At 37.3% G+C, this 13,443-nt stretch overlaps 1 protein-coding gene across 1 annotated transcript in view; it reads left to right on the top strand.

Moving 5' to 3' along the window:
* Positions 1-10,092, top strand: part of TSPAN13 (tetraspanin 13) — a 31,758-nt gene extending 21,666 nt beyond the window's left edge. The window contains exons 2-6 of the mRNA XM_032401997.1: positions 810-977; positions 1,649-1,729; positions 2,386-2,499; positions 3,801-3,914; positions 8,964-10,092. Of these exons, the coding sequence (XP_032257888.1) occupies positions 810-977; positions 1,649-1,729; positions 2,386-2,499; positions 3,801-3,914; positions 8,964-9,038 (552 nt within the window). The 3' untranslated portion in view covers positions 9,039-10,092. The remainder of the gene's footprint in view (positions 1-809; positions 978-1,648; positions 1,730-2,385; positions 2,500-3,800; positions 3,915-8,963) is intronic.
* The last annotated feature ends 3,351 nt before the right edge of the window (positions 10,093-13,443 follow it).

Raw genomic sequence — 13,443 nt, 5'->3', positions numbered from 1 at the left:
TTGAGGCATGCATTCTACCTCTTGGTTTTATTTTATAAGTATATAAATAAATGGAGTATAAAGTAATTTCGTCTTGCTCAGAATACCACTTTACTCAAAATAGTTAAAGTCTTACATTGTTTTTGTCCTAAGAGTTTTAGTGACCTCTCTGTCTCTGAATTCTGAAAGGATACATGATGACATCTAAAGCAATTTTTTTCTACAATTCTTTTGAGAAATTTTTGATTGTTTTCAAGGCACAGGTTCTATGATAGGTTTTGGGGATACAGACAGATGAGAAGATGGGGCTTTCCTGGCTCCCAAATCTCCTCCGAATCTCCTCCGAGAGACAGGCTTGGCAACAGACTGAGAGTGTGACGAGGGGAACAATAGAACCATCTTCGAAGAACAGTTTATAGAGGATGAGGAAGGCATCACAGAGAAGGTTATAGTCCATCTGGCTTTGAAGGAAACCTAAGTGATTTCCATGTGAAGGAATCCATAGTTGACTGAGATGTACTGGCATCTAGGAGTTTCACATATGCCATGATTTCAAAAGCTTAGGTAGAAATCATTTAGGCTTAGTAAACCAGATGACCTCTGAGGCTTCATAATAATTTCATAGATGATTAGTTTTTTTTGAAACATGCCTGAGGATTAATTTAATTTGTTAAAATAATACTATTAAGATCCTGTTATTGAGTATGAGCGGTCATTTGTGAGATACTGAAAAATGTTTTTAACATTATTCTATAAATTGATGTTTTCCTCCCCTCTTTCTCTTCCCCTGCCCCCCACCCCATCCCTGGCCATTTTGGTTGTTTTTGCAGTTGGTTAGTCTGTTGCTCATTGGAATCGCAGCATGGGGCATTGGTTTCGGGCTGATTTCCAGCCTCCGGGTGGTCGGTGTGGTCATTGCAGTGGGCATCTTCCTGTTCCTGATTGCGTTGGTGGGGCTGATTGGAGCTGTAAAACACCATCAAGTGTTGCTTTTTTTTGTATCCTTTTTTAAAAGCAGAACTTTTACCCCAATTGAATTTGTTCTTACTTTTATTGATTACTCTTTTGATTACTATAACTGATTTGGAGTTATCATTAGGAAAGGAATTGCCAGAGAGCAGCTCCTAGCATGCCCTTTGTGTATTTGTTCCACAACATTAGGAACATTTCTTAGGGTGAAATTATTGTATGCTTATATGTTCCCATTTTCTCCTTTTCACATCATGAAGAATGTATTCTGCAAATTCAGTATAGTCCTATTTATATCTTGCAAATTCAATTACATTGAACTGATTTGGTGACCTCTAGGCCCTTTCCGAAAGGTCAATATGTGGTTGAGAATTTCAGTGATTGTTTTTTAAGATTTTAATACTAAGAAACCTTAAATACATTTATCTATACTTATTTCTTGTTTTATATATGTAAGAATTTTTATTTTAATCTAAATGAAATTCTAACAGATGAGCTTCTAAATATTAGTATTTTTATTATGAAATATCTACAGCGTATTAATGAGAAAAATAACTGTGTATATTCCTTGTAAACTTTCTCTAGGTGCCATTTGTTCTGTTTTCTGGTTGAAATCCTTCTAGTACATTCTGAAGTTGTCAGTACCTCTATTTTATGTAATTTTAAGAGTATCGAGAAATACCTTAACTTGAATTCTCAGTACATGATTATTCTCTTACTTGTATTTATTGTTCAGTTTTCTGTATCATGTGCTTGCTTAGCCCTGAACCAGGCGCAACAGGTAAGCAAAAACTTTTTTCTTTTCTTTTATTAGGCCTCATAGTATGTGTAGGAAAAAAAGGGGAGAAATGATTGGAATATAAGATAATTCCTCTTTGCTCAGAATGGCATTTCACTGGAGACAGCTAAAATCTCTTGTTCCTGATTGCATTAGTGGGGCTGATTGGAGCCCTGAAATGCCATCAGATGTTGCTTTTTGGGCCCCCCCCCCCCCCGGGCATCCTTGAAGTGGAATTTTCCCTTCCTTGGGTAAAAAGTGCCACTACTGAAAGATGTTCACCCAGCCTTTTCCCACCATTATGCAGTGAAACGTTTGTGATACCATTCTAGCAATTACACTTTCTGAACTCTTAATTTGTAAAAGAATACGCATCTCTGTTTAGGGCAATGGAAAATGTGTCTTGTTTCAGTCTGAGAATCTTTTGAACTAAGTGTTTCTTTTAAAATGCATGGAAAAGTTAAGATTTTTCATTCTTGGGATAGAAGCAGTGCTTTAATTTTTGTTGCAAATTTAGGTACTACCCTTTGAAAACTTTTAATCGTCTTACAAAGAGTATTTATTTTAGGTACACTCATATTAAAAGTTGTAGGCTCTAGCTTTATACATTTTGTGCAGGGATAACACATTTCAATGTAAATATTAAACGCATTTTCTAGGGTCAGCTTCTGGAAGTGGGTTGGAACAATACAGCAAGTGCTCGAAATGACATCCAGAGAAATTTAAACTGCTGTGGGTTTCGAAGTTTTAACCCAAATGACACCTGTCTGGCTGTAAGTACAAAGTATAAAATATTTTCTGGAGATGTATTACATACAGATGAATAATGATTAACATGAAAGAAATGGAATTTCTGATGCTGAGTTGTATTTTTAAAATGCTTTACATATACCTATCTTATATTCCATGTACACCGTTACATCATTTGTCTGTTCTCAAGTGTCCACTCCTCACAGTACTAAATATCCTAGAGCCCTGCCAAACACAGATACTCGTGGTTCTTTGCCCCTAATTCCTTCCCATTCAATTCCTCCTAGAACAAGTTGTGAAAGAAAAATAAGAACAGATTAGCCGTAGAGGTGCGGAAGAGCTGTAGAAGTATCTTGGTTTTGAAGCATATCAGGGTAGTAGGAGGAGAGTGGTCTATCCTAAATTTTGGGGCTCTTTAACCAGTTAAGCATCCCCAGGGAGGAGGATACATGGAAATAACCCTCTATCCTCCCTCCCTTCTTCCCCATTACAACTTCATGCTTTTTCTGTGAGAGCTGAGTTAGCGATGGACAAATCAGAGCCATACTGTTGTCCCAGGCCACACCCCAATATGAGGATAGACTTGGAGTTTGACTGTCCTAGGAAGTTCACATGTGTTTATATTTCGGGGAGACTCCTATTACCGTCTCTCTGAGCCCTGAGCTGGATTTTCCTTCAATGAGGCCTCTTTTGTGGGATTATTCGTTTTCTAGAGCTATGTGACACACGAACACCACCCATGTATTACCTCAGTCTCCATGGATCAGGAGTGTGAGAATGGCTTAGTTGGGTCCCCCACTTAGGATCTCATCTGGGTGAAATCAAGGTGTTGGCCAGGGCTGCAATCTCATCTGAGGCCTGGGGTGTTCTGCCGAGCTCAGTGGGTGTTGGCAGAATTCAGCTTCTGGTGGTTGTAATGCTTTAGTCCCATTTTATTGCTGGGTGTTCCTCAGTTCCTGGAGGCTGCTCTCAGGTTCTAACTATACAACCATCTCACAACATGGCAGCATCCAAGTCAGCATGATAATTGCTCCATTCTGTTAAGATGATGTCTTATGTAACCACACGGTAAACATGGGAGTGAGTGTTTATCGTATTCACAAATCCCATCCACACTCAAAGGGGGGGGTGCGATCACTCAAGGTGTGTATGCTGGGCTTGGGAACCTTGGGAGCCATTTAAGAATTTAGGACACTATTAAACAGCCAAGGCCCAGATTGGATGTAATACTCCAGCCGCTCATTTTTAGGTGGGTTCAGTGTTTATCTGCTTTTTATAATTGTACTTTGAAATAAAGGTTCTTTTTTTTTTTTAATTGATACAGAGCTGTTTCAAAAGCGGCCACCCATGCTCACCATGTGCTCCAATAATAGGAAAATATGCTGGAGAAGTTTTGAGATTTGTCGGTGGCATTGGCCTCTTCTTCAGCTTTACGGAGGTATGTGCAAATAACTCACTCTCTTTCCGCTTTCGTCATAGGGTTTTCTGTTTTATATGGCAAGAGGGCATGACATTTTACCTTAGCATGGCCCTTAACTTAAGGAATGTATCGATGAATATCCTCATTGAGAACTAGTATTGTAATTAGAGGAGCCCTGGCTTGAAATCAGAAGACCTCACAGATCTAGCATGAATTTTATACAGGGTGAGATGCTTGATTATTAAATTATTTAAAATTTAATGAACAAGTGAAATGAGTTTAGGCTGGGTTATTTCTAGAATCTCTTCTATTTGTAGAGTTGTATGATGAATTATAATTTTAAATTTAATTTTGGAATAGGTAGGACATTCGCACTGTTTAATATATATAGTATATAACACACACGCATACATACTTATAAAGATATGCTTTGAAAAATGGCCTTCCAAGCCTATCCCCCATTATTTCTAGCCCTCCAAAACCTACAGGTAAACACTATTATTAGTTTCTTATTTATATTGCATGTATTTATACTATATTAAAATATATTGATTAATACATTTATGTATTATATATGTATCTGTAAGCAAAACCACACTCACTGATAATTTTAGAGGTTGCTAATTCCTTTTTCAGTGTCTTTATTAAACTCTCAATATCTGTGGATGTTTTTTGATACAGCTGAGTTGACAATAGGTATCAAAATTAAATTTTTTTAATTCATACATTCTACTTACAGTGCTTTATTTCATGGAGATAATCATATGACTATGTAAAATGAATAGAAAAGAATGTTTATTGTGGATAACAGCAAACCCTTGGGCTAGCTTGTGTTCTTCAATAATGAGCTGGTTAAATTAGAGTGGGTGGGAAGGGACATTTTTCTCTGCCCTTCAGGATCCTTCTAGCTAGACTAAGAGTCAGACTGACATTAGACATATTAACAGGAGAAAATCAAATTTAATATTGTATATATAATGTATATACTGCATTTGTGTATATAATGTATATACTATATATGTATATGATGTAGGGTCAATATATAGCACATTATATATACATATATGTGGATATATTATATATTCTATTCAGTTTCCTTCTCTTGAGAATGAAAAATTCACACTTGGTTGTTCTTAACAAAGTGGAGATAAAGACCAAGGTTAATTAATATTCATTTTTTAAAAGAAGTCTCCCCTGACATCTCTTCCCATTCTGAGCATTTTTTTTTTTTTTCATTTTACTTTTTCTCATGAAAGAGCTGTGTTACTTGTGGATTGGTTTTGACATTGATTCAAGAAAATTGATGTACTGTTTAAAAACAATTCTGTGCATTATTCCTTTGTTTCCTTTTAAAAGTACGATTTTTTCCATGAAAACTTAAAAATATAGATAGAAAAACTGGGATGAGCAATCTCCATATAGCACATTAGCCAGATTTTGCGGCATGGTTTCCTTTTTATATTTAGAATTTATTTTGAGAATTTAATTGTTTTGAGCAGCTCCATTTTCTTCTCATGAGGTTACATTACTTTCAGTTATGCCTATTTTTTTTTTTAAGGACTTTTTTTTTTTTTAAGAGCAGTTTTAGGTCCATAGCTAAATTGAGAGAAAGGTACAGAGATTTCCCATATATCCTTTGTCCGTACATAGGCATGGTCTCCCCCATTATCACCATTAACCAGAGTGGGATGTTCTTTACAACTGATGAACCTACATTGACATATCATAATCACTCAAGGTCCATAGTTTACATTAGGGTTTACTTTTGTACATCTTATGGATTTGGACATACTTATAATGACATGTATCCATCATTAGAATATAATACAGAATATTTTCACTATCCTAAAAATCTTCTCTGTTCTGCCTATTCATCTCTCCTCCTACTGTTTTTTAAAAATATTAATACTTTTAAGAATATAAACTCATAGGGGCCTGACTGGGTGGTTCAGTCAGTTGAACGTCCAACTCTTGGTTGCAGCTCAGGTCATGATCTTATGAGTCATGAGATCAAGCCCCACCTCTGGCTCTGTGCTCAGTGGGGAGTCTGCATGAAGAGTCTCTCCCTCTGCCTGTCCCCCCACTCAGATGCGCATGCGTACGCGCTCTCTCTCAAATAAATAAAATTTTATTTATTTATTTGACAGAGAGAGACACAGCAAGAGAGGGAACACAAGCAGGGGGAGTGGGAGAGGGAGAAGCAGTCTTCCCGCTGAGCAGGGAGCCCGATGCAGGGCTCGATCCCAGGGCCTGGGATCATGACCTGAGCCAAGGCAGACGCCCAACAACCAAGCCACCCAGGTGCCCCTCAAATAAATAAAATCTTTAAAAACCAAGAATATAAACTCATGAGTCTTAGGTGTCTTAAAAGCTAAGAAGACTTGGTGTTCTTTCATGGAATCCTCCTCTATATTTTAATATTTTATATACCATGTCCTTTGAAACCTGGCTAGAGATTTTAATAATAACTTATACAACCTGATATTTTCTGGATAGTGAATATTTTATAGCTATACTAACTTTAAATTTTTTTGTTTTATTCAGTATTTCACAGAATCATAGGGATGAAGCTAACCAATGATTTCCTTTCCTTGGTGAAACAGGCTTGATTTTGAACTATTTATAATAGCTGAAAATAAATGTAAACCATAAAAGAAACTTTGATTTAGAATCTGAAAAATAGCTGAGACATGTTAACTTTTAACATGTTAAAGTTAGCACATGTTCTTTGTAGAAACTTTAGAAAATACAGAAGATTTTGAACATGAAAAATTACATGGATTTACTAACTAAAAATTACAAATAACCAATGTTTATATTTTGGCTTATTACCTTCCGCCTTTCTATATTTAATAAATAAACATAAAAAATAATGTGTAGGCTCATTGCACATATTTCTATGTAATGAGCTATATACTTTAGTGGCCTGCATATTAGGCCTAGGTTCTAGGATCAGCAGAGTTCATGATCAGTTGTAGTCAAAGTGACCCTTGAGAATCTTTAGATCATTTTAAGCAGCTTTGTAAGCTTAGAATCCATTAGTTATCTAACTTTGATCTATTTGCATTTTGGGTGTGGCGTTCCTTCCAGACTCTCCTAGGGAGGGAGGGACGAGATCATGGTTCAACAATGGGGCAAAGGAAGAGATTGTCCCATTTTGTCACTTACCACTGAAATGGAGGAGTGAAGTTTTGGTAAAATGTGGCTTCAGATGATGAGTGTCTAATGTACCCATTTGCTTTGTTTCCCCTGTACCTTACACTATTGGCCTATATCCAGGGCTGATAATCAAATGATTTAAAACCTCAAAAATTCTCACCCAAAGCTCTCTCCCTGTGTGCCAGTGTTTCTGGGGCAGGGGGAAGGAAATGATGCTTGGGCAGGTTGGGGGTGTCAGAGGAGTTGCTGTCCACAGCAGGTGTGCACGTATCTCAGCATTGTGAAAACCAGCCTGGCTGACATGGTAGGTAGAACGTTAGCCTGAGAATGGCCTTCAGTACATCAGATTGCACATACAACCCCAGATGTGCTAGAGAGCATGGATTCCATGTTTGAACCACAGTTCTAGCACTTGTGACCTGTATGACCACTACCCTCTTATTTAACCTCGTTACCTCAGTTCCCTTGCTGGGAAAATGAGGATAATGTTCCCATCATTCAGGGTGTTTGGGGAGGATTGTTTGAATTTGTAAAGTGTGAAGAACAGAGCCTGTCACAAAGTACTCCTCATGTGTTTATTAAATAAATTCCTTTTTTTCCCCTGTTCTATATGCCGCAACCCAGGCTTCCCACTTCCTTAAATTAGACTTATCTTTCCTTGATTCAACTCACAAACTATAGTTCCTTCAGCTCTGACATGTTATAACTGTAATCACTACCAGTCGTGAATTTTAGAGTAACACAGGGATTATTACGGTGGTAATGGAGGCAATTTTGGATTGATCCTAATTCTCTAGAAGTAGTTTAAAGGGCTAATGAGTAGTTATGAAGTCAAATAAACAAAATTTAGATGAAAAGTTGGCACAGATCTAAAGTGGAAAGTATAATTTGAAATTCATTTTGTTCCATTAAACATTTGTATCTTTTTCAGTCTAAGAATTTTTGATTATTTTAAGTAAATCAACTTTGAGGTAGCAGAAACAGAATGAATACATTTCTTAATTTAAAAAAAAATTATATTGGTTAAGGCTTTTGTGAACCTGGTTTGGGAAACGACACAGTAACAACTTAGTATTTTTCTAGAATTAGAGATCCCCGGTTCTTGAGAAAGGCAGGAATTATAACATTTTTTAAAGATCTGCGTTAGCAAAATTTGTTATTGTGGGGTTTTCGTTATTACTGAATTCTTTCTCAACCCAGTTTGTTTCTCAGTTATCAAAATTATGTGATATTTTAGCTATCCAGACAGTTTAGTGTTTATATTAAGTTCCTATTGCTGCTGTAACAAATAATCACAAATGGAGTTGCTTAAAGCAACACAAATTTATTATCTTCTGCTAGAGGACAGAAGCCTGAAATGCAGGCTCCCCTGGGGGGCTGTATGGGAGAAGCTGCGTCCTTGCCTTTCGCAGCTTCTAGAGGCCGCCTGTGCTCGGTGGCCTTGTCCTCCATCTTCAAGGCAGCATTGCAGCATCTTCTCTCTGCGCTTCCTGCTGCTTCTGACGTCACACTGTCTTTTCTATATGTCTCTGATTTTGTTTTGCCTGCCTCTCTTTTGTAAGAACCCTTGTGACTACATCACTGAGCCCACCCACATGATCTCCCTGTCTCAACAGCTTTAACCCAATGACATCTGCCCAGTCGCTGTTACCATGTAAGGTAACCTAATCCCAGGTGCTGGGGATTATGATGCAGACATGTCTGGAGGGCCAGTATTCATATTAATTGTTTTTAGGGTTTCTAATTTGGGCTCCTTACAACACTTTAAAGGGAAAAAGAAATCTCTTCCCCTTTGAACAAATAATGCCAAGTGCTTCAGAGGTTCCAGATTGTTTATTGATAAACTGAAGAAACAGATACAACTGTTACTTTCTCTTTCTTCTTCTTTTTTTTTTCCTTCCATTCCAGATCCTGGGTGTTTGGCTGACCTACAGATACAGGAACCAGAAGGATCCTCGTGCAAATCCTAGTGCATTCCTTTGATGAGAAAACAAGGAACATCTTTCATATTTGGATCTTGTTCACTTTCTCTAACTTAAAGTTCAACTAATTTGCCTGTTTAAGGAAGCAGTATCTGAAAAGTTACACTATTATTGACAGTGGAATTATATATTTTTACTCTTATGTTTCTCTAAATGTTTTTCTTTTCCCATTGCTGAAAAAATTAGAAACTTGTGGTCTCCTCTAACCCTTGGTGGTACCTGTAATCTACTGTATTCACAGTGTCTGGCACTGTCCACTGTGGCCTTTCTTAGCATTTTTACCTGCAGAAAAACTTTGTATGGCACTATTGTGTTGATCATATTGTAAATCTAAATATACATCTCACTGGAATAATTAATTGTACGTAGCACTGTGCTGTGTAGATAGTTCCTACTGGAAAAAAGAGTTGAAGCTTATTAAAGCCAGAAAGTATGATATTCTATTATGTTAAATTCAGTAAGGGAAATCCAAAATCCTGCATTTTTTTTTTTGTCTTTTTAGGAAAGCTGTATTGTGGTGAAAATTGTTAACATAAAAGTGATAATTTAGTTCTAATAGTCTTTTATGATTACACTACTGTAGCCTAGAAATAGCTATGTCTTTAGGAAAGTGTGGTCTAGCTTTTGATTTTTATAGGTAAGTACGGAGGAGATACGATCTTATGAATGTTCTGATGTGTAACATTTGCCTTCAGCTTTTGAAATGGAATGGGTCTGAGAAATTCAGAAAGTATAGCTATATAATCTTCATATTCTTTTATAATAATTTGAAGTCCAAAAGACTGCATTTTTAAACAAGTTACTATTAATGCATTGGCCCACGTAGCAAAAAGATATTTGATTATCTTACAAATTGTTAAATACCTTTTTCATGAATTTTCTCAGTATTGTAACAGCAACTTGTCAAATCCAAGCATATTTGAATGTGAGCTCCCATAATTTGAAATTGAAATAGTATTGTGGTTCTGTATATTATATTAAAAAATTAAAGAATGGAAACCTTTCCTCGTGTATGAATGTTTCAATTAAAAGAAAGTAACGGAAGAAGTGCTAAATGGATTAAGTGAAGTGAAATTCTTTCCTTTATTGCTTTGTTTTCTTTGACTTAGAGCCGAGTGCTGCTATTTTCGTGTATAATCCAGCCACGGAAATGAACTTCCAGCACTAATGTCTACTGGTAGTCCTCCCCAAATTCTTTCTTGAAAATGTGTCAGTGTTTAATATTTTCTCCATAGTGAGAACTGTTTTTTAGAAGAGAAGTCATTCGCATTTATTTGGGGACAATATGTAAGTTCTTTCATGTTACTGACAATTATTAAATTCTTGTCTTGCATTCTATATAGAATATAGTATTTTATTGGTAATTGTCATTATGATGGGTTTTAGGCCAAGAAAGAGGGCAGATGGTCGATCTGTAGAATTTTAGAGCATTCTGTGGTTGTTTCACCTCCATGATTCTGGAAGACTGGCTGATCTTTCAAGAAAACCCAATTGTGCAATTCCCATGATACAGTAAGGGAGGAAAAATAATTTCCCCTTTACTCTTCTAAGTTCTTGTCTTAGACCCTATCTAATACAAGTCAGATTAACAAGAGAAAACCAGGTTTATTAACATGCATACATATCTATTAACATGTATACATAAGATATTACCCAAAACTGAGTAATTCCCCAAGATGGCCCAAGACACCATATTAGATACTATCTTTAGCTAAAGACTAAATAAAGGTATGTGTGTTGGGGTGGGAGAATTGGAGGGACGGACAGTTAGGGTTACCAGGAAAAGCCCTATAAACAAAGGTAAGACTTGTTACATAGATTTAAGTCAGTGACTTCTGCAGAGCTAAGTTTCTTGTGATCTAGAGTCATCCTCTTCCTGGTACAGAGAAAAGGAGACACTCTTACATATAGAGATTTCCTTTATAAGTATAAATTTCCTTTAATGAAGGGTTAAATTCTCTGTTTACAGAGCTACTCCTATGTCTGCATTTTTTCAGAAATAATGAGCTCAAACTAATCTTGATGCCAGAGAGTGGCGTAGTCTGCTATCCTTCAATGCCATATTGAGCTCTGGGCAACCCTAACAATGTTCCTACTTATACCGTAAGATGAGATTAGAAGTGACACATGGAGCAAGTGAGACTTTTGCGTACTGTCTTGTCATTAAGGCCTTCTGTATTTTCCTTGTTTGCTTTATTACATCTTGAAGTTCCCATGAGATTCTGGTGCCTCTTACTGTAATACTTTTCTTGGTACAGATGACTATATTGGAAAGAGCTTTTCCATAGCTTTGGTTTGTGCTCTAATTGCAGTGGCCTTATTTGGGTCAACCCAATTACAAATCAGGGCCTGGGAAGCATGAATCTTTAGGGCTACTGAACTATAGGATTATGAGAGTGGGTCATAACTAATGACTCACCACTCAAGAAATAATACATTTTCAAGTACCAAGAGTAGCTTTGTTAGATTAATTTGGGCTTTCTGTTCCCGCAGGCAGATCTGAAGATGATAGATTGTCCTGGGAGGTCGGTCTCCTGCGATCTCGGTTTGTGTCCGTGTGCAGAGGTACAGCTCACATTGCACAGTTTGTTATAAACCTGCTGGGAAGGCCTCTGAATAGGTCTATCCTGATGCCCAAGTGGCTGCTAATGAGGCTGCAGAAGTCAGGCTGATCCCAGGATTACAGGAGCGTCGCTGCCTGTGTGCATAGAAATGTTGCCTGTAAACACACGGGATCAGAGGAGGGGGTCAGAGGAGGGTCTGTCCTTGAATTAAAACAAATGTCCATAATGCATACTCAAGAGCGCCTCTCTCTCTCGCCACCTAGCATTTATTTAAAAAAGAAGCTCTACTCATTTTTAAAATTTCTCTTATTCCCTATTTACATATTCCATTTGCCCAGTCAGCTTTGGTGTGAAGGGTGAAACTTTAGTTAATAAAATGCTAATACAAAGGAAAAATGTTAGGCTACAATTTCTAAAATCAGAGTTCATGTGGCATAAATTCATCTCAGACACTCTGTGATTGAAACAACCAGTTTGGTCTGAAAACCAGTTCTGCATGTTCAACCCAAATCATATGCTGCTGAGAAAAACCTTTCAGAGAGGGAAAAGAATCCAGAAGTGGGGCTTTAAGTTCTTAGTTTCCTTGAACCAAAAACCTCCTCCTACACTTTTCTAAGTATTTGTTTAACCCTGTTTAAGTTTATTCATCCTTTTGAAAATGCACCAAGTAAATATATGAAACAATTTCGCTTTATAGCTGGTACTGAACAAATTAGAATTGCATTTTTTTCATAATATTTCATAGGAGAAAAAACACTTCCAGGCATGTGATTGTACAAATATGATCATTCCCACGTCAGTTGTTTTATTAGAGTGGACAATAAAGTTAAAGACCAAGTTTTTCAGGTTTCTGGAAATGTGGAGGGGATTTGTATAAAGTTACTAGGCACTCGTTATGTTTGGGTCTGGCAGTTAATTTTTACACCTGGATATGCCAAATGCAATTACGGTATGTGTTGTTGGTCAGTGTTTTCTAAACAACTTTAGGGAGCAATCCAATAATGCCCTTTACCCCATTTCTCCACTGAACCCCCAGGGGGAGACAGAAGAGAACAGAGGTCTTCCTCTGTTACAATTACCCATCACAACTGGGTAATTGTAGTCCTTGACATACCTCCTGAGACAGTGGGCAAGGGGGAAAAATCAGACTCTTCTACCATAGGCCAGGCTACTTCTCATCCACTCTCCTCAGGAAAATCCGCTTTTGGAATTCATTTTCAAATGAGGGCGGGAGGGAGTTGCCTGAGTTAGATTATACAGCAAACAGTGGACCGTGATATCACTTGGAGGGTGAAACCACCGTTGTTTACTTTCAGGATCTGGTTTTTACGGTTGATGAGGTCACAACTTGACAAGTGGCTTTTTAAAAAGTTAGGCTCACTTGGATTTTGAACTCTGCCTCCTTGGTGAGTAACTGAAGGAATTTCTGTTCTTGCCTTAGAGCTTTTTTTTTTATCTCCCCCCTCCCCCCCCCCCCCCCACCCCCCCACTCCCACTCCTGTGCTCACCAGTGACTGCTAAATATAAGGACCTTAGAAGCTACTTAGGATTAGTGAATGCCTGAAACACGCAAAAACCCAAAGCAGAGCTAAACAGTGGTAGATGATTGAAGACTGCAGTTCTCAAGCAGGTGAAAATGGTTTAACCAGGCATGTTGATCATCTGTGTAAATGACTCACAGATGATTTATGTTACCAAGTTTTTCCTAAATTACCCTTTTTCCCCCTAAGATGAGGGGCCTCCGATAAAACTGATAAAACATTCTTTTTTTTAGCGTGGTAAAATACACATAGCATAAAATGTATCATTTTATTTTTTTTTAAGATTTTATTCATTTATTTG

This window comes from Phoca vitulina, unplaced genomic scaffold (genome assembly GCF_004348235.1).
Source record: "Phoca vitulina isolate PV1807 unplaced genomic scaffold, GSC_HSeal_1.0 scaffold4, whole genome shotgun sequence".
NCBI classification, from domain to species: Eukaryota; Metazoa; Chordata; class Mammalia; order Carnivora; family Phocidae; genus Phoca; species Phoca vitulina.
The sequence above is the reverse complement of the archived record's forward strand: the minus strand, read 5'-3'. Positions and strand labels throughout refer to the sequence as shown.